This window comes from Neolamprologus multifasciatus, chromosome 5 (genome assembly GCF_963576455.1).
Source record: "Neolamprologus multifasciatus chromosome 5, fNeoMul1.2, whole genome shotgun sequence".
NCBI lineage: Eukaryota > Metazoa > Chordata > Actinopteri > Cichliformes > Cichlidae > Neolamprologus > Neolamprologus multifasciatus.
Genome location: NC_140443.1, coordinates 13763762 through 13789108, shown reverse-complemented (window position 1 = coordinate 13789108; position 25347 = coordinate 13763762). Strand labels below are relative to the sequence as shown.

The window sequence follows — 25347 nt, the reverse complement described above, 5'->3', positions numbered from 1 at the left end:
TTTTACTTAAGTATCTCTACTTTTGCCACCTCTGAAGTTATTTTGTTTGTAGTCCAAGGTGGTATGATTGTACAGCAGACATCTTTAATGACATTAGAAAACAAGAACTGGGTGAACAAGTTTGAAATGTCAGTAAGTATATGACTTTTGACCACAACTGTTTGCTACAGTATTCGTAAATATAACTGAAGTAATGTTGCTTTGTAATGTGTTACACCCAACACTGGTTATGGCATATGCACACTCAAAATCACAGAGTTACAAGGAGAGCGTTCTAACCTGCAGGGCAACTAACACTATTTGGAGAATATTTAATATCAAAAGTATATAAAAATTAACTCAGAAGGGATAGTAGAGAAAATAAGCATCTTTCTCCCATCTTATTCTTTCACTGAATTATTAGGAGTGTAAATATGTTTTATGAAAAGATACAATTCCTATATATAGGAAAGACTAAACTGTAAGCTCTAGTAGCTTGATTTGCAGTCACAAGGACGGAATGAACTGAGGTGCAGACCAGCGGGGTTAGAAAGAAAAGTCACAATTTTATTTACACAATCACCAGGTGAAACTATATACAGTGCAAAGGGTTAAGGATTTCCAGGGAAGGAAGGGAAATGGGTCCAAAAAACAGACTCTCGCGCTCCACACTCCATTCCTTTGTCCTCATACTCGCGTTTCTGCTCCACACCACACCACACCACACCACACTGCCAGACTTCAGGGAAAACAGGTCAGGAAGCAGGGCCACGTCCAGGGAATTGTGTTACTCAGCAATCCAGCAAAGAAGCCCACTGAACCACCATCTTAAATAGTGGCTTGGGCAAAGAATGCAATCAGACAGATCCGTGGCAGGTGGTTGATTACACCAGGTTCGTGGGCCAAGGGTGGGAGCCCAGGTGATCACCTCGAGCTCCGCCCACGCAGACAGAGGAAAAACAGGAGAAAGAGACACAAAAACAACATGTGGCCTTAAAACTAGGTCAGCCAAGGATACATGGAGACCATGACTCTAACCCCCTTTCTGTTGGAAGACTAGCTGAGGTAAATATTGTATGTGCTCACAAAGACATTGGAACACAGATCTAACCTAGAACTGTCACTAACCAGTTTGGTAGATAATAGTTATTTGGTCTAAATATGTTCATATTTTCTTTTCACTTTAGTGTTCAAGGTTTGAATTAAATGTGTTATTTTCTGTGGAAACGACATTTGAACGACAACATTTCTTGCTGTTATAATAATTCATTGCTCTGGAAAAGATTAGCACCAGATTTTGAAACCTTTCTGCAGTAATGTGCTTTCATTTAGCTACAAGATCATTTCAAAAGTTGGGAACACGCTCACAGCCTTATTCCAAATAATGTTTGATGGGGATTGATGTGAGCCAAGTTATTCCAGGCCAAACTGGCAAAAACATTGCTTCATGAACCTGGCCTTGTTTACTATTACAAATTTAGGATCACTGTACACACAACAACTTGATTGTATTGTCTATTTACAAATAAAGCATTACATCAGTGAGGTTTTTTGTCTAATATTAGTAATGTGCAATATTCCATCTATTACTTCTTTTATGTGACACTTGCTCCAGACTGGATTGTCGTGTTGGCAGACATGGGAAGGGGCGGGTAAGATGTGCCTCCACACGGAGGCATCCATGTCCCATTCTTAATCAGGTATCTGAATCAGCTACCTTAACTGGCTTATTTCAAAAGCTTTCCAAAGTACAGCACTGCTACGCAGAATTCCTTCCAGATGTTTACAGTCGTATTCCCAGTGTTCAACCACCCTGCGAAGAAAACAAATCAATAGTTTGCACCCACTCACCTTTTGGCCACAATTTGGGTTCTCAAACCCATTTCAGTCCCTCCAGCTCCGAAACCATAGTTGTAGATTTTTTTCTGAGCTCAAGTGGGCAGACACATTTTGTTAACAGTTGGTGAAACATGCTGACCAGCTGGGCCACAGACCTCAGCACTGATTTACACCCAACCCATGTGTCTCACTTTTTCACTCACATTTTTAACTGTAAAAATATTATAAACAGTCCAGGCTATAAGTATTTTTATAGCTTAAGAGTGTTCAGGCTGAGGCTGTGCACATGTGAAATAAAATACGATGACCCTATAATTAAAAATCTGAGTTAAGTGGATCTACTTCTATATCAAAAATGGACTCTATGAGAGAGAATGCTTCTGCTGTTGTCTCCCCATTCTTTTTACTGTATCTTATTTATTTTGAAACTCATGACCCTACATCACCTGAGCTGGGATCAAAGTTTATCCACCTCCTAAAGTATGATCTTTACAGTAAATCAGGGGATCAGGGACTTTTTCTGCTGGGGTTTGCGTGGCCCAGCAGAACAGCTTTGCTTTAATGGTGGTACTATGTTTTCATATTACACAATATGATTTACCATTTCATGGTTTTTATTAAGTTAGGGGAGGAAATTGCCATGCCATCTGGACAAATTATGTGCGATGATTATCAGCTCTTTGACTTTACAGTTTTATTGCTATCTGCAAAAATCTCAGTTTATCTAATATCTGAACAACCTCCAGGAGTGTGTAAATCTAGAGGTTATGGACTTTGTTTGGGCGTATTACTGAAAACAGACCAAAAAATGATGTTGCTTGTCCAAAAAGTTTCAAACTGCAGGCTTGGGTGGATAGCACATAATGTAGTAAAACCAAATGGAGGTCATTGTTCCCAGAGTGGTTGAATTAAATCACCATAATCCACAAGGTTTCTAAAAAATGTCATTATTTTTCATGACCTGAATTGAATAACCAACACATGACATGTTTTCTCGTGGGTGGAAATAAAGGTTTTGATTTAAGCAGTTAACTTTTTAACTGTGCCCAAATATGTACTCTGACCCAAGGTTCCTGGAACCCTTTTTCAGACTTGGGACGTTAAATTGTAGTAGTTCATTGCTCTCCCACAAACAGAAGAGATGGCCACATTCTTACCATTTAAAGTAAATCAGTGTGTTACGCAGAATGGAATTATGTTGTTGAGATTGCATTATAGAAATCTGCATAGTTTTATAAATTTATTACTCTTCAAATTATTCATTCTTCTCAGCGATGCTAAATCAGAGCAGCTCCACAAAGTTTCCTGTGTTGAAAATACATTAAAAAAAATTAAACTGTTGAGTTCCTGCTTTTTATTCAGCTACAGAGATCATTAGAGCTGGCAGTCACATCTTTTGCTTTTAATCTCAGGTTATTTGGGATGGGAGTAAAATAAATACAAATATATATATATTTTTAAAAATAGTAAAATAAATGTATGTAATAGATTATTTATCTGTTTCTCCTAATCAATGCCCTTAATGAGGGCTGGCCTTTTCTCATTATAATTTGTAAAGCTGCTTAAGGTTGTGGACTACACCTGAACCCACAAAACAAGTTCAACCTGGACAGGATTTCTTACCATTAGCTAGCGCAACAAAACTTAAAATCTCAGTAAGAGATAATGGCTTTCAAGCAGATATAGAAAATATGTAAATGTTTACCTTTTTATGCGATAAAAGAGTCACTGGCTTTAAATAGTAAATGGCCTGTATTTGTATAGTGCTTTACTAGTCCCTAAGGACCCCAAAGCGCTTTACACATTCAGTCATCCACCCATTCACGCACACATTCACACACTGGTGATGGCAAGCTACATTGTAGCCACAGCCACCCTGGGGCGCACTGACAGAGGCGAGGCTGCCTGACACTGGCGCCACCGGGCCCTCTGACCACCACCAGTAGGCAACGGGTGAAGCATCTTGCCCAAGGACACAAGGACTGAGACTGTCGGAGCTGGGGCTCGAACCGGCAACCTTCCGATTACAAGGCGATTACAATCCCAACTCTTGAGCCACAATCGCCCATTTAACTGACATTCTGTCCCTACTTTAGCCTGGTTGTTGCTAATCTTTGCCAAATAAATAACCAGTGGCAGATATTGCTAAATGAAGTTATTTCAAAACTATTTTACAATTCATAATTAAGAATCAACTTGTTTGGGCCGTCGTAATTCATTTCTGCTCCTCAGCTTATTCTGCTTATTCCAATTTGTTTAAAGACATTTGATGGTTATTGAATTGCCTCAGCGGTTTCACAGCATGAGCTCATGTTTCTTTTATTTGCAGCAACATGTTCAAAAACAACTGATATTTAAAATTGAAAATGTTTCAAAAGGTTTAATTTATTACAGATTTCTGTTTGGTTGAACTGTAATGTAACCCAATTGTATTACTTTGCCAACATAACTTTGCATATATTTTTTAAACTTGTGAAACATGAAGTTCATAAATTTATTTAAGCCATCAGCAGACTGTCACCAGGGAGTACCACAAGAAAATGAGGCTCATATGTTGGATTTCAAAAACGACATTTTTCCTCTGGCTCTTTCTGTGGACTCTTTCATAAAATGATAAAATGATGCCTGCGTAAATTATTTTGCCTTAGAATCTCTAAACCACTTTTATTTAGATGTCATGCTCAATAAAACACAAATGCCAAGCTTTGAAATTACTAAAGGCTCAAAACATTACTAAATCACTGTGTTAAAGCCACAGGGGTTAACAAACTACCAGAAGTTCCACACAGAAAGATCAAAAATATTGTTTTTCCACAATAGTAATAAAGTATTTTTTCAAAGTGTTTATCCTCACAAAATCCAAGTAAACCATTTGCAACAGATGTTTTTCCCAAAAGTTCTGCTGAGAAGTTACAAGGCTAATAGAATACCTTAATAGTTGTTTTTGATTCTTTGCTGAGCAGTTGCCAATGGAAGTACTAAAAAAGCCAGGCACCTAATAAATGTTGGCCATTAAATCTTGGTATTGTTTGGGTGATTTTTACGTATAGCTGTGAGCAGCACAGTCACAAAGCCAGACATTCTCAGTTTTACTGTCAGTTGTTTTTTTTTTTTGCATAAATTATTTACTTGAATGTAGGTTTTTTTTCGTTTTTTTTTTTTTTAAGCAAGTTTCCAGACACATCCATATATCCAATCTCACACTGCTTCAGTAAGGCTGTCGAGGTCAAGGCTCTGGGGAGGCCAGTCCATGACAGATGTTGTGTATTTTTCTATCCAGGTATACTTGTACTGTACTGCAGCGTATTTGGGATCATTGTCATATTAAAAATTGAAGTTTTTGTCAATCTAATGCTTTCCAGATGGTGGATACAAATATGATCATACTTTTCTGAATTTGTAATTCCATCAATTTTGACAAGCTTCTCCACACCACTAGGTGAAATGAAGCCATAAACCATGATAGAGCCTCCACTGCATTGTACAGATAGCTATCAGTCAGATAGTTGATTTTAGGCTCCCAGTACATTCTAAGTCAAATTTTTATTCATAAAGCACATTTAAAACAATAAATTTGACCAAAGTTCAGCACATGAAATAAAGGATACACAAAAAAATAAAAGATACAACACACACACATACACCAATAAATATCTTTAAAAAAAAAAATCAAAAGAATATAAGTGATAATACAACATCTAAAGCGTCCATCTTCTTTTTTTATCTTCCACTTGTCCAGTTTTCTCAAATTTTTCAGTGACACTCAACACACAGTAGCGAGGTATCCCAAGTTTTATGCAAAAATACTATTTTATGCTGTCAAACTGTTTCATCTTCTGCATTTTTCATAGATTCAGCTAAAGATAAATGTAGTTTTTGCTGGTACACTACGTCATTTTCAAAACACTGCCTCCTTATTTGACCTCTATTCTCCTATCTCAACATTTCCTCTTGTTTCCCTCCTTTTCAACCCTCCTTTCAATCTTCTTTACTTTGATGCCCCTGCTTCCTTCTCATTCTTTCTGTCTCCCCTCACCTTCCTCTTCGCAGGTTGTTTGAGTACCGTGGCAGAGTGTCTCCTGTTCCACGTGTGGTGCCAGTCAAACGCCCGAGAGTGGCTGTGCCCCTCGTACGACGGGTCAAGTCTCTGCCTGTCAAACTGCTGGCGTGTAACGCCTCCATCCTCCCAACCAGCAATGGCAACAAACAAAGATGTGAGTTTCAACGTGTACAAATGAACAAACCATCAGCCAGTTTTGCTTTACAAGACGCTGTTGTAAAACATTGCAGTACCTACACCACATTAATCCACCATTAAAGTCTGATGTGTTAACTTTAGTTTGTCACTGTTTACTTTTCCAAGTAGAAGTAAAAATAAATATTGAGATTTTAAGAAAGTACATATATTGATATACAATTCTGTACATATAAATTGTTAAATACTCAAACTGTCAGTGATATTGATTTTAGGAAAAACACACAGCTCTGTCACCAAACATTTTCCTTCTGACTACATATATTTCTTGCTTTTCTCTTATTCATTATCTCTTCTGGTTTAATTTCTAACCAGCTCCACCCTGTCTCAAACCTCCTCTTCATCTATCTTTCAAGCCCTGCTTTTAGATGACATTGGAAGGCCAAAACATCAGGTTAATTCTTGTCTGTCTCTTGTTTTTTCTCTTGTTTTTTTCTTTCCTTTTTTTTAACCAGTTGCCCATCACATGAATTGAAGGCATATTCAGATTCTAAACAAATTATGCAGAGGCCCTGTCAGCTCCCTGAATTTTTCAGTCTACGTAGAGCTCACAAAGCAATTTACATGTCACAGATTTAAGTGTCTTTCTGTGTATTCATTAAACTTACATTGCAAATTGTTTTGAAGAGAATAAACAAAGTCCTTTTTTAACTGCAGATTTTTTGGGGATCTCAGAACAGTTTTTTCCCCGTCCTAATGGCCTAATGCTTGCAGATATGAACTAAGTTGTGCTTGCAGTTTCACAGGACATCCTTAAACAACTGGACTTATGGTCAACGGTATGACATTTTTATATTTCACATGATTTTCATTTGACTATTAATATTTACTACCGCTATTACCGCTCGTTTTCATGCTCCCATATAGAAAAAGCCATTCATGCTTTTATTTGCTTTGGAGACTACATCTGCTACCTCTTTTCTGGGCTAAATATGAAAAAATTATCTTTCTTGCCTCCAATTCAGAATGCAGTTAGAATGAGTAGAATAACCAGTCCTGGCTTCTCTACAGTGTTCCTATGTACTGTATATTTTGGGATTTATTTTTGAATTTTATTTTGCTGATCACTTTCATAACTTATCTGGGTCTGGCCCCGAGCTACATAGGAGAAATGTTGAAGTCATATCCACCAGTTTGCAGCCTTAGAGCTTGAGCTGGGGGCTCTTCTGTCTGTTCCAAATCAAGACTTAAATCTAAAGATGATCCTGCTTCACCGTCAAGGGACCTCAGCTTTAACACAACCCACATGAGGACATAAGCATATTGAGTGTAATGAAATACACTATATAAATAAAATTGCCTTAATAAAGCTTTTTTTTTTTACTTTTGAATATTTGTTTTTTAAAATTGTTAATAAAGGATAATTAAATAATTATCTAGTAACGGCCCAGCTTTTAGATTTGTATTTACATGATGTGTATTCTTTTCTTTAAACAAATAAATCTTGGTTTTCTTGCTTTATTACTTTAGATTTTGTGTATCCTGTTTTGCATTCTAAGCATTTTTTAAGTAAGTAAATTTTTATTTATACAGCAGTTTTCAAGACAGAGATCATGAAGTGCTTCATGACAAAAAAGATACCAGAGCAGTAAAGCAGTTAATGTTAACCAAACTCCAAAAAGATGAGTTTTAGTTGTTTTAGTGGATACTTTAACCATTATAACTCACTTCCATAACAATTTAGCACATTTCATGCAATCTTTGAAGATTTTTTGAAGAATTGAAGATTTTACCTTTCAAGCTGTGATAAACTTTTGTTAAGAGTCATCTATGTATACACGGAATAAGACCAAAATAATAATTTAAGCTCTATCAATCATTTCCAAAAACTAATACATGGAAAGGTTTTTTTTATTTTTTTATTTATTTTTTTATATTAAAACTATCATAGACAAAGCATTAGCATGGTCACATCCATCACAGCGCAGCCTTGAAGATACTTCCGTCCAGCATGGAAATGGGAAACAGATGGACCCGTTTTAGCGTTTTGACTTTAGCTTTGACATTTTAACAAACCTTGGATTAAGTTAGGAATTCAGAAGTCTTAGTTGTAGATAGAAGTGATATGAACTTCAGCGACTTCTCTGTCCAAAGAACTTTGGACAGAGACAGAGACTTCTCTGTCCAAGTTCTTTGGACAGAGAAGTCCAAACTTCTTTATTTTTAAAATAAAGAAGTTGTCATCGGTTTTAAACGGTAGTATCTTTTGTTTTCCTGCTCACTGTTGACCACCTTCAAGAATATTATCTGTGCATTTAAATTCAAAAGCATAGTCAAAATTAATTTATTGCATCAAATACAATAAATGCCAGTATCACATTTAAAATATATATAGTCATGTAGCTTCATACAAAAATGATTTTGTTCTATGAAATAAATAAAAAAAAATGCTGTTACTTACAGCTGCATGTGGCCTTTTTCTTTTTTCTTTTATAGTATTCAGTTTATTTCTGTTTCCTGCGGCTTTAAGATAATACTTAAATAAATAATAATACACTCATATTATTAAGTTATCACTGTAACTATAAAAAAAACAGTTCTTCTTTTATTAACTTAATGTTTTGTGAGGATAATAACACATTATGTTTTATTTTCAGTTATTTTCAGTTTTCATGTTACAGTACCATGTTAGAATACCCAATTCTCTTGCAGCCTTAAGGGGTAGGGGGTTTATATGAGCAAAATGCTACAGGAAACTAATTAAATCAAATTCAAATTTCAGCGGGTCTTTGTCATAGAAAGGAATGGTGCATCATTACCTTTATGGTACAGTCATGAATTGGATCCAGAGTTGTTTTTTTGGTTCTGGTTCTTCTCACACAGCCGTCCAAAGAGGTGACACTCTCCAGAATTCAGCAGGCGCCAGGCGTGGGTTGAACAATGCGGATTAGCTGAATGTTGGCTGGAGCTGACGTCACAGTGTGTGGGCTAGGAGATATTAAAGGCAGATTCTGGGTCCCTTTTGTTTGAAGTCAAATAACTCTAATAAATTCATTCATCAAAATTAGACTCTTTAAGTGTGAAAGGAATCTCATGTGCTGGGCAACAAAATAACAATTCTCCATATAGGGCAGCATTAATGTAGCAGAAACTGCGTTGCTCAGGTCGATTCTTTGTATTGAATTGAGCTTGTGCTTATTCGAGCTTAAAGATCAAAAAGGTACACATAAGTTAGTCAGAGAGAAAAAGTCAGAGTTTTAGTGATTGTTCATAAAGTCTTCAGTAGAATAAATGTAAGACCAAAATTAACTGTCAGACACCAGTGTCTAATGCCCGAGATGGAAAAAGGCAAAAAGCCATGGCAGCACAAGCAGGCAACAAAAGACTGCCAGGTCTTTTGTTGCCTGGGGTCTAGAGTCAGAACAACCTTCTAAAAGAGCCTGTGTGATAAGGCTTCGGGTTGTGCCTGCATGTATAACTTGTAATGAACAGACAAGCTGTAAAAGGCAGGGGGGGTGGGAATTCTTGGGTTTGTGTGCGAGTGAGAAGGGTGGAAAAAGTGAAGACATGAAGTCCTGGTAACAATTTAATTTCATTAATCCAATCATCAATTTCTGCATGACAAGCCATCTTGTCTACTTAAAAGAAAAAAATGTCTTTTTCCCCAGTCCTTACAGCGACATGCACAGCTTGAGTGCAGCTTGTGTCCAGTTGCTTCTGGTGAAATCTTTACAATCTTAACAGCCATCAAAGGCAAAACACCCATTAAATCTGAAAACTTTTATCTTGGTGATTCTGTATGCTGTAAAAAATAGATCTTCCCTAGAGGTCGTGATAAGTGGTAAAGAGAAACTAATGCCAAGTCACTGCAGCGACGTGTCGATTTATTACTAGCTTCTGGCAGGCCTCTTATCTCAAGGTTTGTCTTTGTGTGTGAGGCTGTGTGTGTGTGTAAGATCACTGAAAGGTCATCAAAGGGTTCAGCTGTCTTATTTTTATGTCAAACAGAGATGCATCTTTTGGATTTTGGATGTGTACTTATCTGTTCCATTGCCTTTGATATCTTTATTGTAGGAATAATAAAGGGAGCATTTTTCCAGACAAAGAGTCTGTCGAAATTCAAAGTTGAAAACAAAAAATGAATTGCCCTATAGGTTTAATAGGATTAAACAAAGAGGGTGAGGTTGTCACTACTACATTACAGTAATAATAAACTTTGGCTGAGAGAACCAAATTGTCTGCATTTAACCTTATTCAGGGAGGCACGGCTCAGCAAGGTAATGCAAGGAAAGAAAAAATGATCTATTTATACAGTATTTTTCACAAACAAGAGTCACAAAGTGCTTTAAAAAAGGGGCACACAAAACTAGAATTTTAATACAATGTAATACAAATACAAATACAATGTAAAACTAAAAGAAAAGGACAGGACAACAGAGTAAAAGACCAAAAAAGAAGGACGGGGGCAGAAGTGAGGACACAAGAGGTATGCTGGTAGAGTTAAAGGGGAAAATGGAAGGCTAAATAGAAAAAGTATAAAACTTAAGTAGATTTCCTCACATTTCTATCTTCAAAACACAGACAAGCTTTCATCCGTTTGATCAGAAAAATCTATTAAGTTTCAGAGAAATACATCAGAGTACTTGGATTAAAGAAAAAGATGAAAAAGTTTAACATTTACTGAATAAGACTGTAATTCATCACTTTGATCCACAGCAGGATATTTGTCTGTAATGTCATAAAATCTGGCACAGATGCTCATGAATCCCAACACGCGACTCCAGATGTTCTTGGTGATCCCCTGACTTTATCTCCGGGGCTGCTAACACATCAAGTTTTTGACTAGCACGTGATGAAGATCAAAATATATTTACGGATTTCCATCAAAGCGATCAGAAGAGGGACCTGGTGTAGCCAGGGCCATAACTTTGGAGACTGTGACACATTTCTTGTGCAGTTTTGTCGTTGTACATCACCGCCATGGATTTTAAATCAAACGATCAGGATGTGATTAAAGTGCAGACATCCAGCTTTAATTCAAGGAGCCTAGCAAAGGTTTTGTATTGCCTGCTTAGAAATATGAGATATGAGATCAAATCAAAGAGAATCTAAAGGTTTGGGGGGGGGGCACTTTTTTAAAGGAAAAAAGGCGCAAATGAAGCTTCAAAATAGGATCAAAAATGAAAGATGTTACTGTCATAAAAGGAAAAAGATAATTTAAACAATAGTGTGTGTTTAAAAGTGTGTGGATCGGCTGCTTTCTTTGCAGGCTTATCAATCAGGACATGGACACTTGCATCCCCTCTCACCTCCCTCCCCTCTGTTTCTGTTTCTTCATCTCTGTCTATGTTTGTCTGTGTCTCTCTATCAGCAGTGAAAGGCACAGAGCTTCAGGCGATAAAGTCAGAGTTGACTCAGATTAAAGCCAACATCGAGGCTTTGCTGGGCAGACTGGAGCAGATCACAGAAGACCCACACATAGCTGCCACAGGTGACACCCCCACCCCACACACATACATACATACCTTACATTATAAATGAAAGCATTCAAAGAATTGGAACTCTACAAAACCAGTGCACACTCTGATTATGCTAATCAGAGTTAAACAGTAGTAAAATAGTAATGGTCAACTAAACAAATGCAAACAATTACCTCATTTTCAAGGGGCCTTGACTTTGTCCCTGTGATTTTGCACTAGCTGAGTAAAATCAGTCATTGAACTGTATAGGTTTTCCTTGAACCTTGGAAACCATTATTTGTTTCTAATATCTGTTATTTTTCTTCTTTCTTTTGTGTCTTAGTGCAGCCTTTTCTCTTATATCAACATTGTTTCTGCTTCACCTCCAAGCAAACTTGTTTCTTGTATAGAGCAAAGGGGGTCTAGCTGTAAACAAATAGTATGCAGACTGGAGGCAGCGAGCATGAGCCCGCTGATTTAAAATGAGTCTTATTTACTAACATACACATGGCGGTAAGACAAAAATTGGCCAGTGTGCACGTGTCATAAAACTGAACAATTTTGCATGCAGAGTCATTTTTTTTCACATCATAAGAACATTTCCATACACATTATATGAGGGGCCATTAAATTCAGTAATATTTGTGTGCTTACTGAGAAAGCTGCTCAAGATCACCAGTATAAAGGTTACAGCACAGTTTGTTTGTTTGTTTGCTTTTTGGTGTTTCCAACCAACCAGGAATCAGAATTAGTAAAACAAATAAAAATATTTTCCTGGCAGCCACAGTTTTGTGAAGGGAGCAATGGTGGAAGTCAGATGTAATTGGACTTTTTCTACTTCCAGAGTAATCACAGCATTTGAATCTTGAAGTTTTTCTTTTGTATAAAGTTTATGGTTAGGACTGGATCCCTCTAACTAACCCTCACTTGGTTAAGCTTAAATAGGCCTAGGTTACAGGGAGCTCCACACAACCCATGGCCCCAGTTTGTTTGTGTTTTTTTTCCTCACTCACCTCTTTCCACCTTCTCGTTTTTCTGCGTTTGGTCATTTTTCATTTGTATTGTGGAGTGCTGTCCATTTCAGTTTTCCAGCGTTTGGCTGGATTTGAGTTGAGCGTATAGCCTTGTACACCTCAGAATTCATCCTGTTACTCCAATCATAAAATCTAGTGATTCACTTCCAGAAAACTGTATCCTCCATGCTTATGATCGTGAGATGTTTTTTTTCCCTTCTCCATACTTTTCTCTTCCCATGATTCTTGGTTTCATCTGTCCAAACATGTTTTTTTTGTTTGGTTTTGTCCCTGGGGTGGGAAGGCTTTTTCTTCTGCATAACCAGCAGTTTGCAGCTTGTTGTAAACCCTCTGTATTTAAAGCTGAATTCTCATTGGAGAAAGCAATGCCTTCACCCTCAAGACTGTTTTTGACTGAGTAGGTGTTGTGAAGGGTTTTTCTTGTGAAAGGGAAAGGGTGTTGTGAAAGGGAAAGGGAAAGGAAATTCTTTGATCATCCACTTCAGTTGTCTTCTGTGGTCTTTCAGGTCTCACTGAGCTGGCCAGTGAATTCTTTCTCCTTTAAAATGTATCACATTGTTAATCTGGCCAAATGTGAAGTTTTTTGCTATCTTCCTGATAGTCCATTTTGTGTTTTCAGCCTAAGAATTGGCTCCTTCCCTGGCATCAACCTCTCCTTGGACTTCATATTGAGAATTTCAGTGGATAGCCAACAAACACAAGTTGAATGCTTTGAATCAACATCATATGTTATATTGAAATAACCTCACTAGGCCATGCATACAGTATAAATCAAAGCCTCATAAACTATTTGCTACTTCACCGCTCAACTAAACAAAGTAATTGTAAGTGTTAATAAAATAACCATCGGCCTTATAAAACTATTTATATTGTAAAACTTTAGAGAGAGAGAAACATGAACAAAGAATCGTTAAAAGGACCGAATTGGTCAAAAGGACTAATCACTGCAGCAAAAACTGTACCAATATGTGATTACAATACTGACTATAAAATAATAATAATAATAAAAATTAAAAAAAAAAACTTAAGAAATACAAAGGCACAAGCAAGCAAGTCCAAGATGAGAAGAAATCAGAAACAGTTGACTTGTATCCGTACGAGGAGTCTGGGATGCAGCTTTAGAAACACAAAAATGTTAGTGTCTGTGTTGCCTGATTCCAGATTTCTGAATGGCAGCCCACCTTTGAAACTTTGCCAAACAATTCTGAAGCCTGCTTTTGCTCTTTTCCATAGATTGGGCCTATGCACAAGAGGAAAGTTGCTAAGGATGGCTGGAACCTTAATCCATTTGTTTTAATGAGATTACTGATGCTTACTCACTTTCTGTACTTACATGAAGATGTCTCTTGATTTGATAGTTTGGCAATAATGCTTACCTCTTCCAGAGTGTTTTTGACTTGAGTAGGTGTTGTGAAGGATTTTTCTTAAAATAAACTATAAATAAAATCTATTGGTAAGACAAAATGTTGCTTCTGAACAAATAAAGAAAGCACACAGGGACCACAGGAAAGAAAGTTTGTATGATTAAGTACCACATAGCTAACATCTTGGCTTGCTACAGCACTGAAACAACACTAATCAAGTGCCCAAATGAACTTGAACTTTAATGCTGTCATTATGCTCTCTGTTTTTCGTAACTATGAAAGGCTCTTCTGTCTACAAGCTTTTAATGGAAAGGCCAATAGACATATTCCACAGTCCTGAGTTTATGTGGGATTTCTGAGGCTTCAGCCATTAGAACTCTTTAAAGATATGTTCTGATGTTCAAGGCTTTTAGTACAGAATTAAATGTTTGTGTTTCTCTTACAGTTTTACTGCAAGAGGGGTAGTAACAATAGCACTTGCCTGACTAAGACCATTGAACTGTTATCCTGCAAAAAAAAGCAAAGCAAACAAAAATTACTCCTTCCTTCTGGATTGAATTTCCATTCTTTCTTTATTATTTCATGAGGCCTATTTTCAAATCAGATTACCCTGTGAGGACGGCCGTGTTTTCTTTCCTCAAAGACATCATCAGTATTTGTAAAATCTGATCTACAGTTTTTGCAGTTGCAGCTGCGACATGTCCATCTCACGTTTGGGTTTCTTGTGTGTGTTCGCGTTCATGCAGATTTGATCAATACAGAGGAGTGCAAGAGTGAGGAGGCATGGCAGGGAGGGGAGGAATCAAGTTCAGAGCTTGAAGATGAGGATGAGCAGAGACAGAACAGCGAAGCTGAAGAGGAGGAGGAAGATGAAGAAGAGGAGGAGGGAGAGCACACACAGGATGACACCCACAACCACATGGTGAGTTAATGTGACAAACAGTAGTGTGATCTGGGGCGAGACTTCTTATTCACACAAAGATGATTTTAGTGCAGGATTCAACCATTTGAGCCCTAATTAGATTTTCATCAACAGAATTCAGTTATATTTAAACAGTATCAGTTTATAAAAACAGTCATTACAAGATGCCTTATATATAGGTAAATATCCTACAATATTACAGACAGAACTGCAATCATCAGAGTATCTTCTATCATTTTCCCTGCATTACATGCATCTTATTATTTTACACTGATACTACATACATTTAGAGCTTCTGTTGTAACTGCAGGTTTTTATACAGTTTAAACTGAATGACAAAAAATAATAAATAGAACAAAATTACAGGCCATCCCACTATATATATATATATATATATATATATATATATATATATATATATATATATAGATCTATCTATCTATCTATCTATCTATCTAGAGACATGGGTGGTTTGGATTCATAGGAGTTGTTCAAGGAGAAAAGGAAGCACTGACCCTTTTCTTCTGTCTTATTATCTCATAGTCAGGCATGCAGTGGCTTGCAAAAGTTTTCGGCCCCCTTGAACTTTTCCACATTTTGTCACATTACAGCCACAAACATGAATCAATTTTATTGGAATTTCACGTGAAAGACCAATACAAAGTGGTGTACACGTGAGAAGTGGAACGAAAATCATACAATCAAAAACAACTGAAATAATTTTATTTAAAATTCACAAGATAAAGCACTGGCCTTGGCATACGACTCGACTTGTGTTTTTACAAATAAATAACTGCAAAGTGGGGTGTGCGTAATTATTCAGCCCCACTGAGTCAATACTTTGTAGAACCACCTTTTGCTGCAATTACAGCTGCCAGTCTTTTAGGGTATGTCTCTACCAGCTTTGCACATCTCGAGACTGCAATCCTTGCCCATTCTTCTTTGCAAAACAGCTCCAGCTCAGTCAGATCAGATGGACAGCGTTTGTGAACAGCAGTTTTCAGATCTTGCCACAGATTCTCGATTGGATTTAGATCTGGACTTTGACTGGGTCATTGTAACACATGGATATGTTTTGTTTTAAACCATTCTATTGTTGCCCTGGCTTTATGTTTAGGATCGTTGTCCTGCTGGAAGGTGAACCTCCGCCCCAGTCTCAAGTCTTTTGCAGACTCCAAGAGGTTTTCTTCCAAGATTGCCCTGTATTTAGCTCCATCCATCTTCCCATCAACTCTGACCAGCTTCCCTGTCCCTGCTGAAGAGAAGCACCCCCAGAGCATGATGCTGCCACCACCATATTTGACAGTGGGGATGGTGTGTTCAGAGTGATGTGCAGTGTTAGTTTTCCGCTACACATAGCGTTGTGCATTTTGGCCAAAAAGTTCCATTTTGGTCTCATCTGACCAGAGCACCTTCTTCCACATGTTTGCTGTGTCCCCCACATGGCTTGTGGCAAACTGCAAACGGGACTTTTTATGGTTCTCTGTTAACAATGGCTTTCTTCTTGCCACTCTTCCATAAAAGCCAACTTTGTGCAGTGCACGACTAATAGTCGTCCTATGGACAGATTCCCCCACCTGAGCTGTAGATCTCTGCAGCTCGTCCAGAGTCACCATGGGCCTCTTGGCTGCATTTCTTTTTTTTTTTAACACTTTCTCTTTATTGATTTTCATCTTATTTTACATACAGAACTAAAGAGGGCAAGGGAAACAAACACATTCACATATGTTCACATATTCCAAAATACACAACGGCTTGTTTTACTTACACATATTACATATTACACAGGTGCATGTTCCATTCAAACAAATTCGTAGCGGTCCCTCTGCATCACAGAGCTATCAGTCTCTAGTCTCTTGACGTATAATGATCCCATCGTTCCCAAAGTCTCTCTCCTTTCTCCTTCTGTAGCCGCAGTGAGAGGGTAATCAGTTCCATATGATGAATTGTGTTAATAATGTCTATGACCAGCTTCCGTGTGGGGGGGCTTGTCTGTAACCAACACTTAGTAATTGCCTTTTTGCATGCAACCATAATTATTTTCAGTAAATATGAGTCTCTGTTATTTATATCCTCAGGGATATTCCCAAGGTACATGGTACTAAAGGAGAAGCCCAGTGTTACCTCCAGCACATCCATCACCATTTGTTTAATCTCCTCCCAAAAGGTCTTCAGTTTAGGGCATGACCAGAAGACATGGAAGCAACCTGCAGCGACCTCCCCGCACTCCCTCCAGCATGAAGCGCCTGAACCACTTATTTTGGATTTCTGCTTTGGTGTGATGAAGAATCTAATTAAATTCTTCCATCCAAAATCTCGCCATGTTAAAGAATTTGTGGTAGATAACACATTCTTCCACATCCGCAACCAATCTTCCTCTGAGATAGTTATACCTGCTTCTTTTTCCCATCGATGACTGACATATCTTGTTGAGGTCTTTTTCATAGCTGTAAAACTTCTGTATATTTTGCCTATAGTACCTCTTATAATGTTGTCACCATAAGCATCCATAAATATTTGGATCACCCCACTAGCATCTGCGTCAAGCATTTTAATTTCCTTCCGGAAGAAGCTCCGAACCTGTAGGTAACGATAAAAATCTTCCCTGCCGATCTCGTAAATCTGACACATGTCCTCAAAATTTATCAGCTCCCCATGCTTCACTATCTTACAGATCGCAGTGATTCCATGCCTGGACCACTCCCTGAATTTATGGTCTAACAATGCTGGAAGGAAGCGTGGGAGATATGCTGGCCATCCCAGCAACCCTATTTCCCTATTAAGACCAAAAATTTTAATCACATCTGCCCATTTTTTCAGGGAAAAACTTACACATAAATTTTGCATCTGATATGCCTGTGGCAAACTCTCAAGAGACCCCAGAACAGACTGTATTGGGAAATCCATCAAAGAAAGCTCAATGTCCTTCCATTTTGCCTCAAACTTAGAGTTACACCAGCACACTAGAGGTCTGATCTGGGCTGCCAGATAGTAATCCTCAAAGCACGGTAGAGCCATGCCCCCCCGCTCACCAGGCAGCTGCATTGTTGCATATTTCACTCTCGGCCTTTTATTTCCCCATATGAATCTTGAGCAATGCATATCCCACTCCCTAAATTGTTTTGCTGGGACCTCCACTGGAAGTGCTGCAAACAAATATAGCAGCTTTGGGAGGATATTTATCTTCATTGCTCTAACTTTGCTGCCCAGATCGAGGTGGAGCAGACCCCACCTCTCCAGATCTTCATATATCTTCTTGTTCACCCGGTTATAATTAACTTCATATAACAATGCAAGGTCTTTTGTCAGCAGGATCCCCAAATACTCCATTTGAGATTGATGCCATCCGAATCTATATCTTGCTACCAATTGTCTTGAGGGGTTAAAAAAGAATGTCAAGATTTGAGTTTTTTGAATGTTTAGTCTATAACCAGACAGTCTGCCATATTCTTCCAGTATTTCCATAAGCAGAGGAATTCCCTCTTCCGGGTTTCCTAGCGCTACCAGCACGTCGTCTGCATACAAGCAAATTTTATTTTCCACATTCCCCGTTGTAACCCCCTCCAATCGAGGCTCTTCTCTGATGCATTGAGCCAACGGCTCAATGAAAAGGTTAAAGAGCAGTGGGCTCAACGGGCAGCCCTGCCTACAGCCACGTTGTAGTGTTATCCGATTTGAGAGGCTTCCATTAACTTTGATCCTTGCTGTTGGAGACATATAAATCATTCTTATACATTGAATAAACCTGTCACATAGCCCAAATCTCTTCAACACATGAAACAGAAATTCCCACCCGACCGTATCGTATGCCTTTTCCGCATCAAGCCCAATGAGAACTGTTCCAGTTTTCCCTTTAAGTATCTGGTCAATAATATGAATGGCCCTTCTTTTTTTTTTTTTTTTTTTTTTTTTTTTTTTTTTTTTGCCTGTCCCGTTTGGCTCTTTTGCCATCAGAATTATTGTCTAAAGGCGAAGAAAGATGCCCAACGGTTTTTCTTTACCAAATTGACCATCCCAGCTTTGCCGTAATGGTCCATTTGATTCACCTTTTATTCTTTATTTTATTTTCACTTGCTGAATACGGGACAGATTTGACTGGGGGAAAGAAAAGGGAGAAAGAAAGAGGGAAAGAAAGACAGTTGAGAAGAGGGACGGGGGAGAAGGGCAAAAAACAAAAACCAACAGAATAAGCAGAAGAAAAAAAATAAATAAATAAAAAAATAAATACATATATCGATCACCTGGATCACCTGTTGAGAAAGAAAAAAGAAAACAAGCAGAAGAAAACGAGAGTAATACAATAAACCACATCACAATGATATATGGGAATATGACAGTAACTACTAAATATTAAACATTATTGTGCAGCACGTAAGATCGACAGCACAGTGTGCATTGAGGTAGGAGCCAAAAAGGGTGTAGTTTGTGTGTGTGATCACCCGTGTGTACACCTGTGAGCATGGACGCGCTTGTTTTCTTAAAAGGTTCCCTCATGTAATGATCTGCTAGAGGGTGTGGGGGGCCACTGCCCCGTCCTCCAGGGCATGAAGCAGGTATGGAGGAGATCAAAACTCCAGACATCCAGAGGCCCCCAGAACACAAGAGACCAAGGAAGACCAACAGAGGGGCAGCCGCGCCACTGTCCCAGAAAGAGCTGAGGAGAGTCCCAGATGAGGGGTCACCCAGCAGCCACGGAGCAGAAGCCAGGGGGGGCTGCAGTGACGTGCCCGTGAGCTCCGCCGGCAGCCAGCTGTGCCTGAGTGACCGAGCCCCAGGCCGAGAGGCCGGGGGCACCCCACCTCCGAGGTGGCCCAAGCGAGCCCCAGGCTCCAGGCCCCGATAAGCAGCCGCCAAGGAGTGAGCCGGTGTGTACCCGGACGCCCACCCCCGGACACAAAGAACCACCAACGCACCGATGCCTGAGGGAGTCCGCCCCCGGCAGGGGAAGTGGTGGGGGGAGATAGGCCTCCAAACCTTGGAGGGCCTGAGCTGTCCTCAGAGAGGTGGCATCTGATACCCAACCTGACATATAGACACAGACATACAGGCACACACAGATACAAACATCCATTCCCACCCTCATGCTCTCATATGCACTTACTCCACACTCAACCAACGTGGAGACAGACATAAAGAGACGCTGTACACACAATCACACTCCCCAAGCGTACTCTACGAACCGGGTCTAGGTACCCTTGCCCCTGGAGGGGGGAACTGCACCCAGACCCAGGTTGTGTTACCCTTTTCCCTGCGGTGGGGAGAAGCAGACCGCCCCGACTCCGCAGCAGCAGGGAGGCCCCACATTCCGGATCCCAGTCGGACGGCCAACTCCTCCTCCTAGCCCCCCTGCTCCAGCAGGAAGCAGAGAACGAGGGTGAGAGAAGACTCCTAACCTCCCTCCACCCGCTCATTGTAGTGTTGATGTATGTGTGTTCTAAGGTGCATTTAAAACCCAGGAGGGCATGGAGCTACCTGCCAGAGAGCAGCAGGTAAGCGCATAGTCCCTCCTGCTAGCCCTCAATGTCTACGTGTATTTAAAATTGAGAGGTGGGCAACGACGCCGGGGGTGAGGTGTACACCCTGATGGTAATTGGGATTCCGTGTAGCGTGCCCTCCCCCAAGATCCTATATGTATGTGTAATGAGAGTGTGAGTAATGTGAATGTCTAAGTTGCGGGATAAAATTGAGGCAGAGGCAGCCAGAAGGGGACAGAGGGGGGGGGGGGGGGGTTACCTCCTCTGCACCCTGGTGACACACCCCTACTCCAAGGCCCTGCATGTGTGGGTGGTTGTGGTGGAGCGGGAAGAGGGAGGCAGCTGGAGATGGGGAGGGAAGGAAGGGAGGGGCAAGTGACCCCTCCCTGGGGCCAGCTCCCCCGCTGACCCCAGTAGGCACCCCCATACTCCGCGACCCGCCAGGGAAGGGGGGCCCAGGCCCATCCGAACCGGGGACCAGTGCAGCGGCGCCGCCCGGCCCCACAGAGCCCGGGGCAGTCCACCCAACCCCACAACAGAGAAAACTACACCCACCCCATCATCCACTCATCTTCCAGACTACATAAGACAATAGACGCCCAGGCTGAGATCTTCCTCCACCTCTCCTGTATCTCCCCCTCTTGCAGAGAGAGTTCCTGAGAGAGGAAAGCTCCTGCAAGATGTGACAACCCCCCCCCCACCAGTTGAAGAGCCCCCCAGGTGGCTCGGCGCACCGGCGGCACCCTGCGCCAGTGGCGGGCCCCCATATACCCACCGGCCCACAACCCCGGCAACACACCAACCAGGACCCAGGCCCCCGAGGCCCGGCCAGGGCCCCAGGCCAGAGCCGGAGCGCCCCCAGAACCTCACGCCCGTCCCGGACCCACCCAGGGGCAGCCAGGCTACCAGGTCAGTAACCCCCGTCCGTCAGCACAGACCCTCCCCTAGCCCCGCTGCACGTAGCCACGAGGAAGCCGTCACCTAAGAGCCAACAGAGCCCCTAATTGGCCATGACCGCTACCCCGGGTTGAGCCCCCCAAGGAAGATGCTCCCGGGGAACCGCCTGACGCCCTAAGCCCGACCCGATGAATGGCCCTTCTGATATTATCGTGTGTTTGTCTGTTACCAATGAAGCCTGTTTGATCCTCCTCTATCAGCGTGGGCATCAATGTACTCAACCTCCTAGCCAAAATTGCGGCAAATAGTTTATAGTCTATATTCAACACGCTAATAGGTCTATAACCTCTGGGGTCAGTTTTATCCTTCCCTGCTTTTGGTATGACAGAGATATACGCCTCCCGCCACGATGGTGGGAGCGCCCCCCCACTCAGAGTGTAATTAAAAGAGGCCTTTAGTAGCGGGATTAAGGGTTCCCTCATCTGCCTATACCACTCTGGTGGAAATCCATCACATCCTGGGGCTTTAAAAGTCTTGAGTTTTGAGATCCCAATGTTAATCTCTTCTGCTGATATTTCTCTGACGAGTTTTTCATTCTGCTGCTTACCTATAAATGGTAGATCTAGGCTGGATAAGAAATTCTGAATCTTATGCTCATCTGCTTTATCCGGTTGTGTGTATAACTCAGCGTAATATTCTTCAAATGTTCTCTGAATTTCTTCGAGTTTATTAGTTATCTTATTTGTTTTTAAATTTCGAACTTTATGAATAGTGTTCTCCTGTTGTTGCCTCCTGAGTCTCCATGATAATAGCCTAGCAGCTTTGGGTCCTGCCTCATACCACCGTTGTCTATTATATTTTAATTTTTTTTCAATTTCCTCACTTAAAATTTTGTGGATCTCCTGTTTAATCGGCCTCATCTGCTCCAATACCTTGGGGCACCTTGTAACGGTGTGCAGTTGTTCCAATTTTTCCAAATTTTCCTGCAAATCTGACAGCTTTTTTGCTCTCACCTTCTTTAGGACTGCACATTTTGCAATAATTTTACCCCTAAGGTATGCCTTAGCTGCATCCCATAAAATTGTGGGATTAACTGTTCCATTGTCATTGAGTTCTAAATATGTTTTTAACTCCTGTCCCATTTCTCTTTTAAATGAGTCATTATTTAACAGACCTGTGTTAAGCCTCCATAAGGTGTTTTTGGGGCTAGCTTTAAACCCAATCTTCATAGTTAGTCCCGAATGATCAGATAAATCTCTCTGTCCTATTATGCAATCCTTCACTCTGTGGAGATCTTTACTAAAAGTAAAGAAATAATCAATCCTCGAGTACATATCATGTCTCGCTGAATAAAATGTAAATTTGCGTTCATTTTTGTGTAAATATCTCCATATATCTATAAGCCCCAACTCTGATAACATTGTTTTTACTTGTTTCTCTAATTTAGTTCCCCTCCGGTCTCGGCTAGTTGTATCCCATTTTGGATGGAGAAGTAAATTGAAATCTCCTGCACATATACATGTACCAACACTTTCTGCGGCAATAAGACTGAATATCTCCTTAAAGAACCCTGTACTACTACCAGGGGGTGCATATATATTACACAGCGTGACGTCTTCCTGTTCCATTTTCCCTTTCACCAACACAAATCTTCCCTCTTTATCTTTATGTTCTCCAGTAAACTCAAAACCAACCTTGTTCGATATCAGAATGGCCACTCCTCTTTTTTTGCCAGATCTATGTGAGGCATAATAAATATTTTTGAATCCCATTCTCTTCCACTTCTCATGTTCTTCCTTTGATAGATGTGTTTCTTGTAGAAACGCAATATCAATTTTTTCCCTTTTTAGCTTTGAAACTATCTTACTCCTCTTAATGGGATTCTTTACACCATTCAAAGACAATACCTTATAATACCGCATATGTTTTATGTATTTCCAACTAATTTTCCTGCACCAACAAAACAATACTCCCAGCCCTCAGAACACATAATAAACACACATGAACAAAGACAGAACTTGTCTTAACCAAATAAACCAGGTCTTCCATAAGAGAGGTTTTTTTCTCTCCTCTCAGTCTGGGGGGAAATGCCACAGTGTGGGCCCCCTCTCGACTGCGGTCAAGTGAGCCCTCACTTACGAAGTCACAGTCAAGCTAGCCGCACCGCCAGCCGCACCGAAAATGTTGTTGCACTACTATTACGCATATTACGGTATCGGTGCCGACTGGCTTAGAAACGCAGTCTTTTGTGTCCTGGGACTATTTTGCTTCACAATCCACTCCCAGTTTTGGTTTATCTCCACTTTCCCCCCTGTCATCCACAGCCAAAATTACTGTATGATTCAGAGAAAATTAACAATAAAATTTACACAATTTACTCTACTGTACTTTTAATCTCCTCATCTTTGACCTCAGATTACAGGAAAACTATAAGAGGTGACACAGATATCTCACTGGATTCTGAATACAGGCCATCTCCACTCTGCACCTTGTCATCCACAGCAAAAATTACTGTACGGTTCTTGAGAAAATTGATAGTAAACTTTGCACAATTTACTCTACTGTACTTTTAATCTCCTCATCTTTGAGCTCAGATTACAAGAAAACTATAAGAGGTGACGCAGATATCTCACTGGATTCTGACTCTGGGTGACCCCCACTCTTCACCCTGTCATCCACAGCGAAAATTACTGTACGGTTTTTGAGAAAATTGATAGTAAAATCTTCTCATTTTACTGTACTGTACTCTACATATTGACATCTTTGACCTCAGATTACAGGAAAACTATAAGAGGTGACGCAGATATTTCACTGGATTCTGAACCTAGGCCATCTCCACTCTGCACCCTGTCATCCACAGCAAAAATTACTGTACGGTTTTTGAGAAAATTGATAGTAAACTTTGCACAATTTACTCTACTGTACTTTTAATCGCCTCATCTTTGAGCTCAGATTACAGGAAAACTGTAAGAGGTGACGCAGATATTTCACTGGATTCTGAATCTAGGCCATCTCCACTCTTGACCCTGTCATCCACAGCAAAAGTTACTGTACGGTTTTCCAGAAAATTGATAGTAAACTTAACACAATTTACTCTACTGTACTCTATATATTCTCATCTTTGACCCCAGATTACAGGAAAACTATAAGAGGTGACGCAGATATCTCACTGGATTCTGACTCTGGGTGACGCCCACTCTTCACCCTGTGATCCACAGCCAAAATTACTGTACGGTTTTTGAGAAAATTGATAGTAAACTTAACACATTTTACTGTACTGTACTCTATATATTCTCATCTTTGACCTCAGATTACAGGAAAACTGTAAGAGGTGACGCAGATATTTCACTGGATTCTGAATCTAGGCCATCTCCACTCTACACCCTGTCATCCACAGCAAAAGTTACTGTACGGTTTTTGAGAAAATTGATAGTAAACTTAACACATTTTACTCTACTGTACTGTATATATTCTCATCTTTGAGCTCAGATTACAGGAAAACTGTAAGAGGTGACGCAGATATCTCACTGGATTCTGACTCTGGGTGACCCCCACTCTGCATCCTGTGATCCACAGCAAAAATTACTGTATGGTTTTTGAGAAAATTGATAGTAAATTCTTCCCATTTTACTGTACTGTACTCTACATATTGACATCTTTGAGCTCAGATTACAGGAAAACTATAAGAGGTGACGCAGATATTTCACTGGATTCTGAACCTAGGCCATCTCCACTCTGCACCCTGTCATCCACAGCAAAAATTACTGTACGGTTTTTGAGAAAATTGATAGTAAACTTAATACAATTTACTGTACTGTACTCTATATATTCTCATCTTTGAGCTCAGATTACAGGAAAACTATAAGAGGTGACGCAGATATCTCACTGGATTCTGACTCTGGGTGACCCCCACTCTTCACCCTGTGATCCACAGCAAAAATTACTGTACGGTTTTTGAGAAAATTGATAGTAAACTTTGCACAATTTACTCTACTGTACTTTTAATCACCTCATCTTTGAGCTCAGATTACAGGAAAACTGTAAGAGGTGACGCAGATATTTCACTGGATTCTGAATCTAGGCCATCTCCACTCTGCACCCTGTGATCCACAGCCAAAGTTACTGTACGGTTTTCCAGAAAATTGATAGTAAACTTAACACAATTTACTGTACTGTACTCTATA

At 40.1% G+C, this 25347-nt stretch overlaps 1 protein-coding gene across 4 annotated transcripts in view; it reads left to right on the top strand.

The window, feature by feature from the left end:
- The window catches only part of raly (RALY heterogeneous nuclear ribonucleoprotein), a 144766-nt gene that overhangs the window by 89143 nt on the left and 30276 nt on the right, over positions 1 to 25347 (top strand). For 2 of the 4 annotated variants that reach the window (XM_085160465.1, XM_085160466.1), the window contains exons 5-7: positions 5869 to 6032; positions 11385 to 11504; positions 14617 to 14792. In XM_085160465.1, the coding sequence (XP_085016591.1) occupies positions 5869 to 6032; positions 11385 to 11504; positions 14617 to 14792 (460 nt within the window). The remainder of the gene's footprint in view (positions 1 to 5868; positions 6033 to 11384; positions 11505 to 14616; positions 14793 to 25347) is intronic. The other 2 variants (XM_085160463.1, XM_085160464.1) reach the window with 2 other exon arrangements.